This window comes from Homalodisca vitripennis, chromosome 4 (assembly GCF_021130785.1).
Source record: "Homalodisca vitripennis isolate AUS2020 chromosome 4, UT_GWSS_2.1, whole genome shotgun sequence".
NCBI classification, from domain to species: Eukaryota; Metazoa; Arthropoda; class Insecta; order Hemiptera; family Cicadellidae; genus Homalodisca; species Homalodisca vitripennis.
This window is the reverse complement of record NC_060210.1, coordinates 174,969,488-174,984,128: the sequence shown is the minus strand read 5'-3', so window position 1 is coordinate 174,984,128 and position 14,641 is coordinate 174,969,488. Positions and strand designations below refer to the sequence as shown.

Sequence of the window (14,641 nt, the reverse complement as noted above, 5' to 3'; positions counted from 1 at the left end):
CACTCCCAAGACTTCTTTAACAGTTGTTGGTGTTAAAATTAGTAATTGACAATTTCTTTGTGGAAGCAAAATCGGATGAGTTATTGCTGTGTATTTCAGATGTTCTCTATTTTTCGCCTAATGTGGAATCTGCTATTTGGGAAAAGTATTGGTTGAAATGTTCGGCTATTTCGGCGGGGTTGTCTATTATGTTTTCTTCTATCTCCATCTTCAGTGTTGAATTTTCTTTTCTGTTGCTTACTTTGCTTTTCTGAGTTTATTATGTCCCAAACGGCTTTAGACTTATTGTCAGAGTTAGTGATGTAGTTAGCAGCCACATATGTTTGTTTGAGACTCCTAAGCTTGAGATCGTAGGCTTTCTTTTTTGCTGCCATGGATGTTCTATCATGTTCATTTCTGGTGAGCTGATATCTTTGTAAGGCAAATTAAGAAAATCTTCTTTTAGTATTTTGGACTCTTGGTCATACTGAACTTTTAGTCTGCCCCTCGGCTTTGCTTTTACTTTTTTTGCTAGGGCATATATGGTCCAATATTTGTCTCACAGTTGTCTGAAATGTTCTGTATGCCTCTTCAACATCAGGGGCATTGTGTACCAGTTCCCACTTTTTCCATTTCGAATTCCTGTTTTAAAGCTATTAAGTTTTTTATTGAGAAAATTCTTTTTGTGTAGCTTCTTTTTTAGGGAAGACTTCTCTTTCCACTGCAATGGAACAGATTTGGCCAGTGTGATCCGACATTCCACCTTGGATCACTGAAAAGTCGACTGCATCTTCAGGTATGTTTGGTACAGATGCAGTCTATTGAAGTTGTCGAATGATTAGTAATTCTTGTCGCTGGAAGGGGAAGCCGCCTGACTCCAAAAACCAGCAGTTCATCTTCGAAAATAGTATTATTCGTGTTAACAGTTAGCCTGTCTATGTTGATGTCGCCCATTAAGATAAGTAGTTTTGCCTCAGCTGTAAAATGAGGTTAAGTATATCTGATATAATGTTGATAGCTACATTAGCTTGTCCTCCTGGTGTCCGATAAACCCCTAGAATGTAAAGAGTTTTTTTCTTGATTTTTATCTTTGTTTAATGCAGCTCTTCGCATATCAGTTCTTGACAACTGTTTGCTATGTTGATTGCTTCTGTTTTTTTGCGGTTTCTGTTTCCTTAATGTAGATTGCAACTCCTCCCAATCTATGGTCTTTTCTACTGTAGTGTGTAATTAAATTGTAACCACTAATCTTAGTGAGTAATAGTTTATCTGAGTTTAATCCATGTTCAGTAAGTATTAATATGGTTGGATGTAGGTCACTCAATAGATGGTTTACTCTTTCCACCTTTTTTGATAGTCCTTGAAAATGTTTCTGATGAAAGATGGTGATAGGTTTTTTTCCCTTGTTTTCTTTAAGTGGTGTTTTGGCTTTCTCTGTATAATTTCTAAAAAAAGTATTTGAAGTATTTCCAGGTACGATATCTGAAGGAGTGCTAGTTAATGGAGTCTTGGTCATGCTGTCATCTGGTGAGCTGTTTGTTTTTCTTGAGATTTTCTCCATATGTTCTTTCAAAAAATCTTCAAAAGTTTTGTCTTTAAGTAGAGTTGCTGTCATTGGGGGTTTGTTATGTACTCGAAAAGTTACCGAAAGTTTTTTATGTTTGTACGAACTATTGTTTTTTCGGGGTCTGTGTCCATCTGTCTTTGTTCTTGTAATTCTTTATTTTTGGCTATCTGTAGAGAGACACTAAAATAATTTCCTTTCTTTGAACTTGAATTTTTCACAGCCCTATTCAAGCGGTTTGGTGTTTTAACTTGCTTAAACAAAGGTGTTCTACTAGTAGGCTTTGCAGGTGTGTTGTATTAGTTTGGTCATGCAGGTCATGTTGATAGGAATTATTTTGAAAAGTCTTCACTGTTGATTCTAGGTGGTCCTGTCTGCACTTAAGTTTTGGTCAGTTTCGATCATAATTTGAAGTGTGTCCTCTTTGTTTAGTGATATTAGGGTTGTTTGTTTGGGTTTCGGAGTCGATGGCATTAACTTTGATTTCAGTGCAGCCACTGTTATCTGTTCTACTCTGTAGCATTTTAATGGTATTTTCGAGCTGCTTAATTTTCTCTTCAAGTCTGCATATTATTTTTTCTTTACTTAGGTCTTGTTCTTCAAAGGTGTTTTCTAGAGCAGCCTGTAGCTGCTTTTCTTTTGAGAGTTGGTTTTCAACTTCGGTCAATTTTTTCAGCTAGCAGGGTGTTTCGGCTGTGTAAGGCTTCATTTTGAGCTTCTAAGTTCTTCTATCTTGGCTTGATAGGTTAGCTCTGACAGAGTGTGTTGATCGGTTATCTGTTGTGCCAGTTTGGAGTTCCTTAGAGAATTCAGGTCCTGCTTAAGTTTACAGTTTTCCGCTAGTAGGGCATTGCCTGCTTCGGCGGCCAGTGTCAGGGAAGTTTCTAAGTCATCAACGTCATGAAAATGTTGTATCTTAGTATGGACAACCCTCAACTAAATCCTTGCTATTGTTTAACATCTCTAGCTCTTGTATTAAACTCTCATTTGTTCTGGAGCTAACCTTCAACTCTTTGTGCAGTAATGCTGAGGTCTAGTTCTTCGCAACCTGGTGATCTATTGTGGCTATTGTCTATTATAGGTTTTACTTAGAAAGAGAGGTTTTTAAAAAACTTGTTCTGCTTCTCTAAGGGCCTCGTTAAACTTTTTATTTTTGAAATTGTCCGTTTTTGGCTTTCCATGAATTAATTTATATTCTGCATACAGGCACATGTCGCCTTGTTTGATGGAGGCAGTAGTATTGTCTCCAAAGAATGTGACACTGTATTTAGTGATATTGTCAATTTTTAAAATGTCTTGTATAACTGCTGGCCAGTAAGGATGGCCTCTTATTTTGGCAAAAACTATAACGCCCACATCATACAAAGTACCATTGTTTGATGCCATTTTCGGGATCTGGGGAAAATTAATTGTTCTGAGTTGTTTAGGTTATTTTCAGAGAAGTAGAAAAGGAGGTTTGGTAATTGAAAATACTGTTTTTTTATATCTTGGTTTGCCAGACTCCAAGTTGTCAGAATAGGGTTTCAGTCATAATTGTTGTTGTAAGGGTTAAAAACTTGCTCTTGTAAGGGGAGATAGTCAAAATAGGGGCTTGTATATTAGTGAGACTATACAACAATGTCAAAATTACAGGTTGCAGTTCCTTCAAGTGGAAGTGATAGGCAATACCTGTTACACTTGAGTGCAGTTGTTGCTTCCGTAAGTTGAAAGTGTCTCTTGGTTGTTATTAGTACAATTTGTGTGACAGCAACAATAAGCAGCCAGTGATGGAATGTGCTGGCCTTGCTCAGTCAGCACTGCTCGTCATCAATTGATGTGGTTTAAAACACTTTTTTTACAGCGAAATTTTAGCAGACTTCTCTGTGTTGTTATGGACTGTTTTTTATTACGAGGTTTGGCAGGCTCCTCTGTGTTATGGTATTTTAGTGTCAGAAATTTGAAATTTACTGTTTTTTTATTATGAGGTTTGGCAGGCTCCTCTGTGTTAAAATTTGTTTATTTTTTGAAGTCATAAATTGCAATGGGAACTGTTTTTTATATAGAGGTTTGTCAGTCTCCTCTTGTTAAGTTTCAATGAGTGTTTGTGGGTTGGCTGTATATTAATGATGTATATTAACACTACGTTTTGGTAACTTAATTAAATCTGCAAGGACCTGGTCATATCTTGCTAGCATATGTATTATCTCAAGGAAATTTCCTTTTGATTTAGTTGCATCTTCATTGTCATTACACAATCTGTGCTCTCTCAGAAGTAAGTCGTTTGTAGCTAACGTAATAATGACGTCCACCACTCGCCTTAAAACTTGTCTCCAGTAATCAGTGGCTTTTTTAATCTCCTCCAGATTCTCACTATCAACTGTTAGGCCTAACTGCCAGCGATAGTATATTTCACACGCAATTGCATGACTTTGCGAATCTTCTTCATGGTCTTTTATGTTTCGACCTAAATGTGCCCAATCAGACGTACCTTTCGAAAATCCCACATCAGTATAGGCCATATTGAAAAGCCAGCATGGCTGACAATAGCAAACATTGAGGATGTTTGAATAGCATAACCAATTACGTTTTATTCTCAATTGGTTTTCTTTATTCTTTTGAAAATACCATTTCTAGTCAAATCCCCTATTTTTATTTCTCCCTTCTGATTCTTTTGGAAATGGCCCTTTAGGCTGATGAGGGCCTAATTTTATTATTTGCCGTTTTTGTTCGGCTGTAAGAGTGTTTTCAAAATTACCCTTATCAGAAGAACTTATAACAGCTGTTACATTTTCTTTAAGGTTCAACTCGCAATCGGTACCTTCAGCTTTAACTAGGCCTACCTTAGAAAAAGGTTCCTGAAGAAGGACGTGGTCTTCTGCATCTTCAGGTAAGCCTACAGGTGTTTGCTCCAAGTCCTTATCGCTTGTAGGTACTTGTGAGCTACAAGTGGGTTCTTGAGAAACTGCAACTACTGAAGTGTCCCTCAAAAAGTAGGTAGATAACTTCTTTACTTTCTTAAGTTCAAGATTTTCTGCGTGACTTTTCTCTAACCTTCGTTTCCGATACTCAGCACCACTTAGTTTTTTTGACATTATATTCCAAAGGTAATAAATCAACACCACACAAATCACATCACAACAAAATAAATAATATAATCAATACTTTGCACTAACGCTAAATCTGCAATCACTACGCAAAGGTAAATTGAACTAAGTCAATCACTCGGTGGGTCTGTACGGACGCCTTTTGTCTCAGCCAAGGTCAATGACAGACTGACTGACACAAAGACACTGCGCGGCCGTGATGCGCGTGGAAGGGGCTGCTTCCCGCCATTTTATCGTCCGCCCGCCCGCCGCCCCCGCCCTGGAGCGGTCGCTCCACTTGCTCCTCTGTCGCTACGCCACTGGTCTAATCTCTTCAAGGTTTTTTCTTCCATTGAAGCAACCATTTTTTACATTTTGAAGGCATCACCACAATTTTTAGAGATGACAAAATCAAAACACAACTAACAGCCTACAAAACGGCAGAAACAAAACAAGAAAATTATGCACTAAACGACAACGACCTCTCAAGAGGCCGAGAGGGGGCTGTCTCACACGACATATTGCGTAAAATCATGTTACATGACATATTGCCCCAGAATATCGGATAAATCAGAAGGTCGGAAGGACTGTATCAAACTATAACCTCACTTTCTTTGTAATCCTGTGTAATCTAGTGACCAATCGGAAAGTGTGTGAGGAGCAATTGTTCACAATTTAAAATTTAAATTCAGAAAACCGGTCCTCCAATTTCATAGAACTGCCCACGCACTCAGTAAACATTACAACATCATTACAAGTTATTGGTCTATATTTACAATTCACAGACCATATCATTTAAAATGCAACACATCATGTATGAACTGTTCATATTTGGGATTAATCAATTCTTAATTCAGGGAGCTGCAACATTATTTCTCTATTTCAGGTTCAAATTAATTCTTGATTTCATAAGTTCTTAGAGACAGAAAAATTTTGTATGAAATTCTACAGGGAGATTCCCTGCTCATTCCCGGTTTCATGTTTTTTCCGGTTAGGTGGCTATCCTGTCTATCTATAGTTTTGGAGTAATTTGTGTAATGTTGACCAATAGTCAATTATTTATTTCAGAGACAAAAAGTACATTTGTATAGCAAACATCAAGTATCTAATAATTTTGACACACAAGCTACACCGAACTCTCATTTATACATACATTTTGGGACTCACTCTACTGATAATTAATGACATGATGGATTCTGCAGATTCAATTGTTGAATCGCATCAATTAATTCTCGAATTTGAGTCTTCGTCGAAGATTCAATGGATTCAAGATTCTGCTCTAACACACCACTACGATCAATACTTGATAGGCATCAAGTAATGTAAAATAATTCATCTTAGTAATATTAGAGAACAATCTATGACCTTTTATTAATTTTGATTAGCCATAACCAGAACTATAGTTTGCCAAGGAGAATTATCTACTATAATATCCTCAGTATGTACCTCATTAGCATAATTTTTATGTCTTGTAGTCTTTATCCACAATACAATAACCAACAATTAATAAAGCAGTAGAGGCCATCGATATTTTACTGCCAACAGGAATAATTCTTATTTTAATATTTTTATTATATTTCAAAGCTTCCCTGTATCTATTAGCTATTCACATTTAAAACCATTCATAAATATAGACTTTGACAGTAGCCTTCTTAAAACATGTAGAGACTGATGTTCACATAAAATCATGTTTTTGTGATGAGATTAGCGAATTTAAATACTTTTTATGTGAAGCCTTTACTACACATTCACTGAACAATAACTTCATAGTTTATGGATGTTTCTAAATGTCCTTAAAATGGCCTGAACACAAACCAACTGCTACATGTCTAGGTTTCATTGTATAAATATTCAGATATTTTAAAATACACACTTACCGATTTATCAGAGGAACTGCTGAAAGGGCAGTGACAACAGGGCCGTTTTCCCCATGTGGTTTATATGGTTCTAAACCTTTCATTCCTAAAAATATGCTTTCATTTAATTCTGCCTCTGTTGGAGCTCTTCTTCTTTGGAACTTTCCTCCATACAATATCTGTTTAACATAAGCATTCTTGACATTGTTAGTAATTTCAAGAGCATATTAATTGCATATGTGTAACTGTTTAAATTATTTAAAAAACTTCATATGAAATTAAATCTAATTCACAAAATAATAAAATAAAATGTTAGTTACAAATCTTTTAAATTGCAAAATTTCATCATGATTTTTATGTACTATCTAAAATCTTGATCTCCTCTGTCACAAGTGCAAGCATTTTGAGTCAAGCAATTTATTTCTTGGCCTACTAAGAAGAGACACTGCTGTTTCAATTAGGGTTGAATAAGCTTTGCAACCAACAAAATATCAATGAAAATCTTAGAATGGATGCCTAGTTATGAAACGTAGGCACAACCTTGGATAGTCACAGCCATCGCCAAAACATATGCCGGTACAGTTCAATCACATTACAGCTTAATACTTGGTTTTCAGAGAGCAAAGTCTACACAAATGGATATTTTTGATCTTGTTTTATATTTGTTAGGGGCTTTGGATGAATCACCGAAGATGCTTGGTATCTTCTGTGATTTAGCCAAGGCCATTGATTGTGTAAATCATGACCTTTACTAAAAAATCGAAATGTTACATGTTTAAAAGTTTCCAGTTAATTTTTTGAAACTTATCTGGGAGCGAGATACCACAAAGTCGAAAATAGATGATAATAGAGGCAAAGTACTTTACTCTGGTTGGAGGGAGATTCACGCTAGTGTTCCACAAGGTCTCATTTTGTGTCTTTTATTGTTTTTATTATTTATAAATGATTTACCTCTTAATGTAAACTCTAAAATTGTTCTGTTTTCTGATAGTGCAACCTCTCTTCAAACAGGAAAAGATTACACCAATTTAGAATATTCTGCACACCAATCAAACTTCAATATGTTTAATTGGTTTGAAATTGAATATTGTCAAAACCAAAATTTTCAATTTCCGAACAACTTATAAATATTTATAAAAGAAATTTAAAAAATGGAGAAATTGCACAATCTATCTGAATATCACAACATGTTTTGCAGAGCATCTGGACAGATTTTTATGTTAGGCATCCCACATCAAGACATTGATGGCAAAACAATGCATATCTGAAGCAACAAACATATTAAGATAGTAGTTATGTCATTTTCCTTTTTTTCTGATGGCAGCTATTAATTTTGAAAATGTAAGAATTGGTTATACCGTAATAACTTTTTTTGGCTATGGAAGAGCAATGAATTTTAAAACGTACAAAAGTAAATGTCCTTTTATATTATTATTGTTAACCCTTACTGAGCCAATGACGTTACTAGACGTCATGCCTAAACTAGCGCTAAAAGCCAACGACGTCCACTGAAGCAAATCAATTTTTTATTTTAATATTATTTAAAAGCATTTCTGGGTAACAAACTTAGTAAAAACTATTAAACAAGGTTTATCTAAACAAGAGACAACCATTCGTGTCTATTTTGAATGTCACGGCTCTTGTTCGATCGACAAAATAGCGGCCGGCCGGATGTTCATAGTCTCCCGCAGAGCCAACGACGTCTACTGACGCGTGCTCAGTCCGCCTGTAGCCTTCCGTGAGGTTAGATGTTTATTCGCCCTTCCATTTTCAATCCGCGTATTTATCTTTTCAATTTTGATGTTAATCAATATTTTTGATCAATTTGCAGTGTAGTTTATGTATTATTATCGTGATGTAGGGCTTTATTGTCAAGTTTTTTTTTTAGTTCATTGCTTTTATTTAATCTAATATACTATACAGCCGCATGTGAAACTGACTGACTGACTGATATATGTATACAAATTCTAACCTACTTCTAGAAGTGCTGGAAACTTGAAATTTTGCACGCAGGTACCTTTTGCCGTATAACCAACAGGAAAAGTCTGAAAACCGGGAATTTTTACTTTTAAACCCCTCAAAAAAATTCCCGAAAAATCACGCATTCTTTACCCTTGCAGGCGTTTTTTGTAAGCCCGATAGCGGGCGAACCGTTGGAGCTAGCTTCGATCTGACGAAAAATCGTTAGTCAGGAATGAAGTGAACTACAAAAAAGGTTCAGTGACTTTTTTTCCTATCTCGTGTTGTTAAGCCACAAAACGCGGGAATGTTTGACATTCCAGAGATTTTTTCGCTTAAAATAAAGTTTCTAGCCCGATAGCGGCCGAACGGTAGGTCGTAGCTCAAATCTGATTGACCCATCAAATTAGCAAATTGCGCGATCTACAGAAAAGGTCCAGTGACCTTTTGCCCTATCTCCATTGGTTTGGCCGAAAAACGTGATTATGTGCAATTTTTTTGTAATATTTACGTGAAAAGTTTGTTTTTGAGGTCGATAGCGGCGAAACCATTGGTCGGAGGTCAAAATAAATCAAAGGTTAGATTTAGGAAATAATGTGATCTAAAAAAAGGGCTAATAACATTTTACTCTATCTCCATTGGTTTGTCCGCAAAACGCTATTAAGTGAAAATATTTGGAAATTTTCGCCTACAAATTTACATTCCGGGGTTGATAACGGCTAAACGGTTGGTCGTAGCTTAAAACAAATCTTCATCGGGAATTAGGAAATGACGTGATCTACAAAAAAGGTTCAGTAACATTTTGCCCTATCCTAAACGGTCTGGCCGCATAACGCGTTTTAAAGTTTTGATTTTTTGAGTTTTACCTGAGATTTTGTATTCTGGGCTATATTTTAGATAAAATCTTAGTTATAGGCCAGATAAAACATATGATTTGAATACAAAATAATGCAGTCTACACAAAAGGTTCAGTGACTTTTTACTCTATCTTCCATGGTTTAGCCGTAAAACGTGATTATATTTAAAATTTCACTTAAAAACTTACTTTTCGTGCTCGATAGTGGCCGAACCGTTGGCCCTAGCTTATATGTTAAACTTTTTGTAAGTAGCTATTAATAGGATCTACAAAAAAGGTCCAGCAGCTTTCTGTCGTTTAGCTTTCCGTAAGCCTGATAAATGCTCTAAATGGCTAATTCTTTGTCGTCACTTTTAGGTGTTTTAAATTTTGCAACTATAATTGGTGCGATTCATGCTGGTTCCAGATTGACCTTGTATTACTAAGTTAACGAGTGAATAAAACCCCCCTCCACATCGGGAGTTGGCTGAGCGTTATTGAAGCTTCAATAGTAGATAGGGACAGAGTGTTTTTCTATTTAATTTTATGAAATATTAGTTCATTGTCAAAACTCTGGCGTGGAATTATAATTTCCGAAGTAATTTAAACCCTCTGATCAACGTTTAATTTTGATAAAAATTCCTCGTGCCCAGACACAAATTTACTAGAAAAGTACCACGCCTTCTTTAACACCCCCTCCCGGGAATTTCCTGGTTGATGAACTCCTGATTAAATTAAACCCCCTGATCAACTTAATAATCTGATAAAGGTAGTTTTAAATTGATTTACACTATATCTGTTTACACAACAACTGACCTGTGCAGACTTTTATCCTAAGCGTTGTACCGACTAAACCAGAGATCGTAGCTCAAATCCGAGGGTAAAATCGAAAGACAAAATTAAATTTCCGACAAGAAAGGTCCAGTCACTTTTTCACGTATCTCTAACGGTTAAGCCGCAAAACGCCCTCAAAGTCAAAAGTTTGGGTAAATCCGGAAAATTAAACTATGGTATACATACGTCCTCTGACTTTGGTTAAAACCAAATTCTTCTTGTCTCCAAATTTCACGAACACATAACTTAACTCTTCTACCACATCAATTGATTAATATTATACACCACACATCTTTTGGCTGAGCGTTAGCGAAGCATTACGACCCGTAAGATTCTCGAGAACGGATACATAAAATTTGGAAACTTCACGTCTGAATTTAACCAATCACCGAACTACGCTTATCCCCGAATTTAGCCAACACCCAAATGGGGGCCTGGGGGCGTAGCCCCCAGCGAGCCGAAGGCGAGTTTGTATATATATAAATTTTTACTATATTCTTTATATTTTCTCTAAATACAAATTACTATATGCTTGTTTTTTGTAAAATATAACAATAATTGTGTTCAACTATTGTTAATTTTATATATGAACACATAGAATGTCAAAATTAAATTTTTTCCGTGAAATTATGATTTTACCATTTTTTGGCTGTAAATTAACAATAAAGAGTGAAAAAAAATATTTTGTCGTTTTTTTTACCTCTTATGTTATAAGAATTATAAAAAATTGGTTTTGGTATGTGGGAATTTTTTTATTTTTAAGGTGTATGGCTCTTAGAAGTAGTTTTGGTTATTTATTTGTGGTTCGCTAAGGGTTAAGTATCAATTAACCCTAAAAGCGCTGAAAATATTTGGTCCCAATAAATCCTTTGAGTGCCACAGCGTCATTAGTTTTTTTATTATTATACATATAATGCCATGTTTTTTTACTTCCAGAATAATATATTATACATGGGTTTTATTTAGAATTATATGGCCTTTATCATAGTATAAAGCAAAAAATATTAAAAATACTGAATACACTCAAATTAGGTCAAAACTTAACTTTTTATAAAAAAGTAAAAAACTTTTTTATAAATATTGAAATTTTTATAAATCACATTTTGTTTATAACGTTATATATCATATTCTGCATTTAATGAGAAAAACAACAACAAAAATATGGATATCTGTTGGGTAGTTATTTTACAACAGCGTTTTTCCCATAAGCTTACAAGTATGCAAAAAACAGCCTGGCACTTTATGCATATGCCTTGGGGAAATTATACCTGTGGCACTCAAAGGGTTAAATTAGCATGCATTTAGAGATTTTAAAAAATTATATTTTTGCCAAGGTAAAATTTATTTTCTATTTCTTGCTAAATAAAGAGCAAACACATAATTTTTTACGCTATCAGTTTTACATGCAGATACACTGTAAGACGGAATAGCACTGGTTTTTTATTAATGTTTCATGTGATATCAATCCAATTTTCTTCCCGATGGCCATAAATCAATACAATTATGCATTTCTAAATGTTTGTACCTTTTTTTCAGAAATTTTAACATACACAATAAACTAAAATAAGACAGTTCAGATTTTCTTAAATACTGAGTTTAAATATGCAATTCCAATGGTAAGGATATATCCGTCTGCTGCCTACTTTAGAGGCTAATAACACATTTGATGTATACAGGATGAGGAAAACCACCTGTCAACAAAATTATTGAAACAGAAAAATAATAAATAATAAAATATAAATGGACAGTTGCTTTTGATTTTTTGTTTTTCTTCCTACAAAAATTTGTAAATATATACTAGAAAAAAATTATAAACAAAATTATTTGGAGAAAACAACAAAAACTAATGCAGAGCAACCAAATAGACTCTATTAATATTTTAGTACATGGATACATTTTTGCCAAAATCAATTCAAACATTCAATCATAGATAGGCTAGGTTAATTGCTTCCTCAATAGGTTGAATTACGAAGTTTATCTAGAAAGTAGATTACATTTTGATATCAATAAAAAAAGAACAAGAATAAAAATTATATTATATACATTTGAAAGTAACACTAAAATACTAGTTTTCAATATAATCACCATACAAATGGCATACATTGGCCACTTATAGAGGTGAATAAGTTTTGAAATTCCAGCTGCAGAATTGTATAAGATACAATTCTGCAGCTTGAAACTTCAACCAGGTAAAGCAACACACCCTAATTGTCACACCCTCTCGCAGTTATACATCGTCATCAATTTTACAATTTCGTAGGTTTCACAATATATATATAGGAATTCACAGCGAGTCACCATCTTTTTTCAAGTGTTCAAAAATTTCAATCAAGCAACAATACACTGTTTTTTATAGGTTTATGTTAAGATTTTTTGTAGCCCTGACATCAAAATGGCCGCAATGGTCCCGCCCCTAGCGGATGCGAAACGTAATCTACTTTCTGGATAGCCCCTGTATTTTATTGGTCTGAATGGTTTTCATCCTGGTAATTTTGTAATGAATATTGCTAAAGATACGGTTATTAGTTTTTTTAAATGATAGTAATAAATATTATGAATCTTATGAAATTAAAAAAGAATATTATACTTTCGATGAATTTAAAGGTGTTATTGAGGATTACATAAAGATATTCAATAAGATAGAACTTAAAAAATTAATAACAATTATTTAGAAATAAAAACTACTAATAACATTTATTTAAAATGTGTGTTATAATTTATATTTTTATTAATTTTGAATCATTTATTAGGATTTGAAAGAGAAATTTAAAAACTAATCAAATACATTAAGGATATCCCAAATTTAACCTTTTCATGTTATTGAAAATCATTTTATTTTAGAGAGCCTAGTATTGAAAATCGTTCTAAACATTCCAATTTACATAAACATTTAAAAATTGTACATACTTTATTTCCAAATGTTGATTTTGATTTTAAAATTAGTGAGAAAGAAAATGAAATTAATTAGAGTCCAATTAGAAGAAATATTAAAAGAATTCAAAATACTGGGTTGACTGTTTAAAATTCTTAAGAAAATTTGTTAAAATGGGAAAGTAAAATAACTGTTTATTATAAATTATCAAAATAATAATAACTATGGGTCATTAAAATTAACACAAGAATATTTTTTTATTTGTATAAATAAAGGAGTTATGTTTCGCTACTTTCTTTAAACTCAAATTAATCCAGTTTTTATTAATGAACAAGATTTAAAAGACAAACTAAAATTTACTAATAAAATATTTATAAAGATGGAAAAATATCAGTATAAAGTTTTTAAAAACAAGAGGTCATTTTAATGCTCTCATAAAAAAATGAATAAAGATAGAACTTTTATAGAAAAATCTTGATCATATTGTTTAATTTTAGGGTCGAAAAAAAGGAAGAAAAATTGGTTGATGATAATGATAAAATCATGTAGTTTGATATACTTAGCAAAGCGTCTATAAATAGATACCTTACAAATATTCATAAAGACACTGTATCTATCAATTAATCTGGCCTTCATTCTCTAATTTTAATATCAAACAAAAAGGAAGAAAAATTTGTGTATGATGATGAAACATTTTAATAAAAATAATTGTAGTCCATTAAAGTGTATCACAAAAAGTATTTAAAAAGATACTCTATTTAACAATGAATCAGGTTTATATTCTCTAATTTTAAAATTAAATAAAACATTTTAATTTTCAATATTTCAATAAAAGAAGTGTAATGGTATATATAAATCCAAAAATATAAAAAACGTACATATATAAAAGCATGAAAGAATAGTCTACCCCTTTGAACTTCCAATCTCATACTGTTTTCATTACTAGTCATTATATTGACAAATTACTAGTTACAATTTTTATGTCTAAATGGATTCAGTTGTAGACCTAATAAATTAGGAACTTACATTCAATAACAAAAACATTTCAACAATTGTTAAATAAAAAATTCAATTTGGTTTAAAGCTAAGGATGTTTGTAAAGTCCTAGAATATAAAAATACAAGACAAAAAATTAGATTAAAGGTGATGGGTAAAAAAATCATGTATTTTATAAATTTATTAAGGATACTGTAAATAAACTCCTCCCCACCAAAAAATAGTGAAACACTGTATTTTTCAATGATCCTCGTCTTTATTCTCTACTTTTAAAATCAAACAAAAATTAAGAAAAATCTTTAAAAAGTGGGTTACAAAAAGGTTTTATCTTCAATTAAAAATTTTAGAGAATAAAAACTTAAAATAGAATACAAATCTTCTAAAGCAACAACTAAAAAAACCTGTAATAACTGAAAATCAAAATATAATAACTAAGTTAATGTAAAAAGATCTTATTTGTAATGAATTTGTTTACACAATGTTGTGTTAATTAAGGAAAATTATCTTTTTTAATGTGATTATTTCATTCTAAAAATACAAATAAAATAAAAATAAATTAGGAGAATTAGAAATATAGCCAAAATTATAAGTATTATTAAGGATCCTAATAAAATTAAATCTTTATACTCTGATGAAGGAATCTTAAAATTTAGAAGTTATTTGTAATAATTTCAAAATTAATTT

General features: G+C 32.9%; 1 protein-coding gene across 2 annotated transcripts in view; it reads right to left on the bottom strand.

The window, feature by feature from the left end:
* The window catches only part of LOC124360694 (endoribonuclease Dicer-like), a 137,054-nt gene that overhangs the window by 97,784 nt on the left and 24,629 nt on the right, over positions 1-14,641 (bottom strand). For both annotated transcript variants that reach the window (XM_046814522.1, XM_046814523.1), the window contains exon 7: positions 6,483-6,640. In XM_046814522.1, coding sequence (XP_046670478.1) covers positions 6,483-6,640 — 158 coding nt within the window. The remainder of the gene's footprint in view (positions 1-6,482; positions 6,641-14,641) is intronic.